General features: G+C 41.2%; 1 protein-coding gene across 2 annotated transcripts; it reads left to right on the plus strand.

Moving 5' to 3' along the window:
* The first annotated feature begins 1,350 nt into the window (after window positions 1-1,350).
* Window positions 1,351-5,792, plus strand: LOC311119268 (chromobox protein homolog 3-like). Of its 2 annotated transcripts, none has more exons than XM_084193990.1 (5): window positions 1,351-1,465; window positions 3,941-4,089; window positions 4,392-4,560; window positions 4,745-4,839; window positions 5,133-5,792. In XM_084193990.1, exons 2-5 carry the CDS (start codon window positions 3,947-3,949, stop codon window positions 5,257-5,259), a joined length of 534 nt encoding a protein of 177 aa, XP_084050116.1. In that variant the 5' UTR covers window positions 1,351-1,465; window positions 3,941-3,946; the 3' UTR covers window positions 5,260-5,792. The 2 variants fall into 2 exon arrangements, with proteins under 2 accessions (XP_084050116.1, XP_084050115.1); XM_084193989.1 differs by having other exon boundaries at window positions 1,365-1,465; window positions 3,911-4,089.
* The last annotated feature ends 886 nt before the right edge of the window (window positions 5,793-6,678 follow it).

Below are 6,678 nucleotides of genomic sequence, written 5' to 3' on the forward strand. Positions count from 1 at the left end.
GAACCAGAGCCCTGCCTAACCTAAGTACAGGGGGTCCCTAATGTAAACTGGATATCTTTCCTCCATTGGAAAAGCCTATAAGACTGTCCCACTTTAGCTACTCCATGCTGTCCTACTTTAGCTAGCTATGGTTGGTAAAGTGGGACAACTGACTGAATTACAAAATTGTAACATAATATTGGCAACTTTTTATTTTTATTTTGATGCACCAGTACATAGTATTTACATTTACATCACAATTGTTCACAGTGCATTATTTATGCAAGTTGTATAACCTTAAAATCAAAACAGAAAAAAAAGCTATGTCACTGATCTTACCCTGTGCCATTTCCTGGCAGTGTGAGCTCCCTGTTTGAAGCTTGCGCTGCCCTATGATGTCACACCAATTAAATTATTTTGATAATGTGGTTTCTCTGCAAGGGTTTATGCCGTGTTCAAAACAACTGGGAACTCGGAATTCTCCAACTTCGACTTCAGCGCGATCAAAACAACTGGGAACTCGGCGGGAAAAAACGAGCTCCGACTGGGAAAAATCTATTTGAACAGTCTTCCAACTCGAAATTTCAACGCGGAAACTGGAGTCTTTTTAGAGCTCTGACTATCAGACCTGAAGATCACAGAGGTCATAATAATTTGCCATTTAGCAGACGCTTTTATCCAAAGCGACTTACAGTCATGTGCGCATACATTCTTACGTATGGGTGGTCCCAGGGATCGAATCCACTACCCTGGCGTTACAAGCGCCATGCTCTACCAATTGAGCTACAGAGGACCACCCATATTTGACCCGCGTATTTTTCCAAGTTCCCAGTTGTGTTTGAACGCCGCATCAGTAACAATAGTTTAGATTTTTACTTGTCAGACGATGAAATAAACACTTCAGGATTAAGCTGTCCAGTTTATATTACTTTTTCATAATTCACCCTATATCAACTGAATCATCCACTGTATATTTGTATATCAACTGCTCATTCTATTATAGCTCTATGCTCACTCTACCTATTTGTGTATAATGTATGTTAACACCTTTGTCTCTATTCTGTATCTAAATGTTGTCTATCACTAGCAGCACCATATTACCAATAAGTACAATTCTGAGTATGTGTAAATGTATTTGTCGAATAAAGGTGATTGTGAATTCTGATAATTTCACCACTTCGTAAATATTATTCAAACGCTAAGGGGGCTAGCTAAGCCTATTCCATTAATTCTCATTATTGGAAATCTTACAGAATGTGGCTTTAAAATTCCTTGTTTGGGACTGGATTCAACGATTTCTTTTGAAACATCCACAGTACGAAGTTGAGTTAATAGGTACCCTAGCGGCACCCGTAGAAAAAGGCAGGGTTTTTTTTGGCGCTCGCGCAGCTGCAACATTCTGCACCACACGCGGGTGAGAAGAGAACGAAGCTGCTTGCTTTCTTTCCGTCGTCCATTCTACATTAGGTTTTTATTGATTTGCAAGGTGAGTCCCTCAAGATCCAACTTCGAATTATTATGCAACGTGTAGTGTAGACTGATCATTGATGTTATGCATATTTGTGCCGTCCAGCCACAGTAGCCAACTTGGTTACTAACGTTACAGCTTTGCTAGCTAATGTTACCAAAGCTACGCTGACAAAGGGATTTAATTGCGCTAGCTAGTTAACTAGCTAGCACGCGTAGCTATGTAACTTCGCTTGATAGTCAGCTAGCTGCCCTTTATCAAAGGAATATCTGATTCTCACTGCCTAATCAACTAACAAGTGCTAATGGAATGTTCCATTTGCAGCTTTTGGGCCTTGCAATCACAATTGAGCCGGCCATTGTGCCAACCCAAACGTCTGGTAGCTAGCTAAGCCTTGGAAGTTTGCTAACGAAGTCTAAGATTGCTAAATTCCACTTCGCAAGCAAACTAACAAACTACCCCACAATGTCTAGTTAACTAATGTTAACACTCAGTTAACACAATTTAGTTGTGTTCAATTGAGTAGTTAGCTTTGAGGAACTACTAAGCTTGTTAGTACAGTCAATGCAAGCATTAGACTAGCCCTAGGCCTGAAAAATATTCTCTAGTTGGGGGGGGGGGGGGGGGGGGCAACGGAATCTGTAGTTATAACGTTAGATTATGTAGATATAAACAGCTAACGTTGGCTAGAAGCCAATATAGCTAACAGTAACGTTACATAAAATACAATTACAACCTGTGTGCCGTTTTTATTTAGCTAGCTAACAAAGTTATTTTGTTAGCATTGTCTGTGTGAGGATAGAGGAATGATTGATGAAGTGCAAAACGCACGAGCTCCATAATAGCCTAGGCAGCCTATAGTGGGCGCTGGATCTGCACTACAAGGTGGTTGAAATGGTTTTATTAAGACGTTACACATTTTCACGTCTTTTTTCCGGCTGCTCGCCATTCGATGGTTAAGGAGGGTAATTATGCCTGGCAGCGGAATGGATTATGCTTTATGTACAAGCCGGTTCACCGGGGATGCGAGTGTATTACCGGTAATGCACATCAATCCTAGACGATAGAGGGCGCTACATCTGCACTATCGGCTGCCTAGTCTAGCTCCATAAGCGATTCCCCTCCACTTTTAGCATGTGAGCATGATCTGTTAGAACAAACAACTATCAGCGAAGAAACATGTTCATCATAGCTAGCTAGTTAAGGATAATTACAGAAAACGATGGGTAACACTATATTTGGGTAAGAGGTATCACTACTTTTAACTTTTAAAGTAACTATCCAGTGTAAACAGATTTGTATTAAATATGACCTATAATTGATTACAATATGAGTGAAATAGTTTTCCTTCCAAAAAATGGTAATGAAGTATGTTAAAAGCAACTTTTCTGTGTTGGAATGGTGTGGGTGTACCTCAACAGAATGGAACGCAATAGTAATGGCTTCCCTTTTGTTCTATGAAATGATCTTCATCAGCTTTTTTGGGAATTTAAGCATTTATGTAATCAAAACCAGTCAAAAGATAACGATGTGCTAACACTAAGGCCTCATTTTGCATACAATAATTGTGTGTAAATGTATTGGGTGAATAAAGGTAATTTTGGCCATTTCACCACTGCTTGTATATTCTTCAAAAGCCAAGGGGGATAGCTAAACCTAATCCATTTAAGCATTTATGTAATCAAAACAAGTAAAAATCTAGTGACCTGCTAATATGTAAAAATTAAATAAAGCGTATACCTTTTGACTTCTAGCTAACAGGCTTAGCTTACATTATCAGATGGACCCAAAGTCTCCTATGGACAACATCATTTGGGAAACAATAAAACGAGCACCTTCCTGCTGAAGAGATGGTTGCAGCCTGGAGCAAAACAATATACCATCCTTGCGTTTTCGTTCGAGCTGGTAGGCGGAAAGCTAACTAGCTTTTTGGCGAACTCGTGTATCGGGACTAATTTGCGTGGTCGGCGTAGTGACGTGAGAAATGTTGCTATTGATGTTGTAGTTCCATTTCTGATAGTTAGCCACTAATCAGCAACTGACTTAATTTGAGCACATAGTCTTCATTATTCATAAAGGTCATGTTAACTGATCTCATAGAACAAAATGCATAAGATCTAAGCCTGTGTAAATCTTATTTTCGGGGTATAGACCAAAAACCCATTCATTTCCCCAATAGGAATGACCAATGAACTAGGGGTAGAAAATGCTAACTCATTGCTGGTTTTTAGGACTACAAGCTATGGTGTGGTCGTATACCGGGCCTAAAAAATATTTATGCGAGTAGACCGCTGATTGGCCAGCTCATCATCCCCTATGAGGAAATGGCACGTTGGGTGTCACAGTATCACTTGAAAAACAATCTGATATTAATATTGTATTGCTAGTCTGGACTATAGCCTGTGTAAGCATTGTGTCAGGTGGTCTCATGTTATTAAAACCCAAATTCGTCTCTTTAAAAAGATGAAAACCTCCTCCCCTCTTGTTTCGCAGCCTAACATGGGTAAAAAGCAGAATGGCAAAGGGAAGAAGGAGGTGCTGGAGGCAGAGCCGCCGGAGGAGTATGTTGTGGAGAAGGTGATGGACCAGCGCATCGTCAACGGGAAGGTGGAATTCTTCCTCAAGTGGAAAGGATTTACAGAGTGAGTGCACAGTTCCGGGGACCTCCGCCCGCCTACCTTCTGCCTGGAAGTGCTTCCCTGGTATGGGGCTGTGCTTGTGTGGCATACATCTCCTGCAGAACCTAGCTAGTTGAAATAATCTGCATTTTGAATTGAATTTCAAAGACTTCCATTTTAGTTACAGATATAAGCTCTTGTAAAATGTATTTAAATAGTTTGCTGCATTTCTAGAGCATGTTTTACTCTTCTTACCAGTATGCTGATAGTCTTTTGAAATGAGCAGGAGAAGAAATTGCCACTGACTTCTGTATCTTTCCTTTCAGAGCGGATAACACTTGGGAGCCAGAGGATAACCTGGATTGTCCAGAGCTGATCTCAGCTTTCTTGGAAGCCCAGAAGACCGTGGTGGAGAAGCCTGACTCCAACAAGCGGAAGTCTTCAACAGATGAGCCAGAGACGGAGGGAAACAAAGCCAAGAAGAAGAAGGATGTGGTGAGTGTCCGAATTAACCCGTGTTTTTGTTTCAAATCAATGTTGTAGGATTTTGTGTTTTTGTAGGCCTAACTATTTTGTGTATAGGCTAGTCTGCAAGTGCAATAGTTATTTTATCAGTTTGTCATGGTTTCCAGACTGGTTGCATGGGAGCTGTGGTTTATTTCTGTACCGTGTGTTTCAGAGTGACAAACCACGGGGCTTTGCCAGGAGCCTGGATCCAGAGAGGATAATCGGTGCTACAGACAGTAGTGGAGAACTTATGTTCTTGATGAAGTGGTGAGTCTCAAATTGCAAAACATGAACTCTTCACCTGTGCTGTTCCTCTCAAATATCACTCATTTTTCAGGGTTGCACAGCCCAAGAGCCATCCCTCATATAATTGATCTTCCCTGATATAACGTTGTTCACCTCCTAATATTACTGTACTTGTGCCTTTGGAAACTTCACATTTTAGTTTTCTAATGTGCACCTGAACTTTATTATCCTGATCAGTGCTACTTGCTGAATAGGTGAGTGTTATTATTCTGATCAATAGCCACTAATAAAACCAACGTCCCTCTGCTCTACAGGAAAGACTCAGACGAGGCGGACCTGGTCCCGGCCCGTGAGGCCAACACCCGCTGCCCTCAGGTGGTCATCTCCTTCTATGAGGAGAGGCTGACCTGGCACTCCTGTCCCGAGGACGAGGCGCAATAACACCCCTTCCTCACCCAACTGACCTTCGACCCCGTCCCTGTTCCTGCCTCTCAGGACTGTTCTCCATGTCTCCACTTTTTTTGTTATTTACAGCATGTTTAGCCATAGTATTAGTGCAGAGCAGTCAGGTGAAAGTCTGTGCTTTTGTACATATTTTAGTGATAGGACGGTGTTATTTACTGGGAATGGGACCGATGAGGAGAAACAGGGATGGGTGATTTGTCGCTTTTTAATGGACCTATTCCTCATCCAATACTGGTAGGGACTGGTTCCTCAATTGATATGTAGTTACAGTTGGAAATGTACACCATGGTTTATACAAAAGTTGTTTGTTTGTTTTCCCCCATAATCACTTGTCTGACATCTCCTTCTCCCTCCTGTTAAAGTAGTTTTTGTTTTAACCCCCCCCCCCCCCCCCCCCATTGTTGCATACTTGAATCCCTTGAACAGTATGTCTTTTGCTGTATATTCACTTTGTAAATATTTTTCCAAAAAGCTGTTCAATAAAGGTTTATATGCTTCATTTTACCACCCCCTCTGCCTGGGCTGAGGTTTGTTACATAGCGCTGACAACACTGTGGTTGTAACTGTTATGCACCCTGACCTCAACCAATGATAACCATAGACTCTGCCAGATGATCATTGTTCGACCTACTGACTCAACATGAAGGAATGCCTTCAAATGCTTCTGAGTTTTGTGCATGGTAAAATTATACCAATAGGTGACAGTCAGTCATTGATACTAGGGAAGCTGATTTTGACAAATTAATTACTGAGGTGATTTGTGGCTAGACTGTTGGCCTACTCTGACAATACAGACTCATACACACTGGACCCTACAGTGGAATGTTTTTACCTCTTATTTGCTCTGTCCTGTTGTGATTGCTGTTACATTCAAAATACATGCAGCACGCTCCATTTGGGAAAACAATGTTTTAAATTCTTGGAACGGCTCTAAGCACATGTTTAAATCCCATTTCTTAGATTGGCCAAAGTTCTCCAATTCAGAACTGGTGCAGCTTTGGTTTTTTAACCATCTGAACTTAATTGACACAACTTTGATGTTTCCAGATAGCGCTGTCTCAAATCCATAGTTAAATTAGGCAGATTCCTCTAATTGCTGCTGTCAGTTACGCAATGGTGACGGTGTTATGATTAACAATTTAGAATCATGCTTTGAACTATGGATACTAAAATAAAAATGTAAACATGTGCCCGCCATAATTCTTATTGACTCTTCTTGAATGTCTAGCAGGCTCACTGTAAATATGCATAATAGAATGCGTTGGAGTCCTTCAACATCGTAGAATACACTGACTTAATCTGTGAAGGCCAGGGAAGTTAGCCTTCTCTTCACAGACCATCTCAAAAGACTTCAGGGAGGGACAGCAGTCACAGGTTCATGAAAGATGAGTTGAT

The sequence above is a fragment of the Coregonus lavaretus genome (genome assembly GCF_964263955.1).
Source record: "Coregonus lavaretus genome assembly, contig: HAP1_SCAFFOLD_1120, whole genome shotgun sequence".
In the NCBI taxonomy this organism is placed as follows: Eukaryota; Metazoa; Chordata; class Actinopteri; order Salmoniformes; family Salmonidae; genus Coregonus; species Coregonus lavaretus.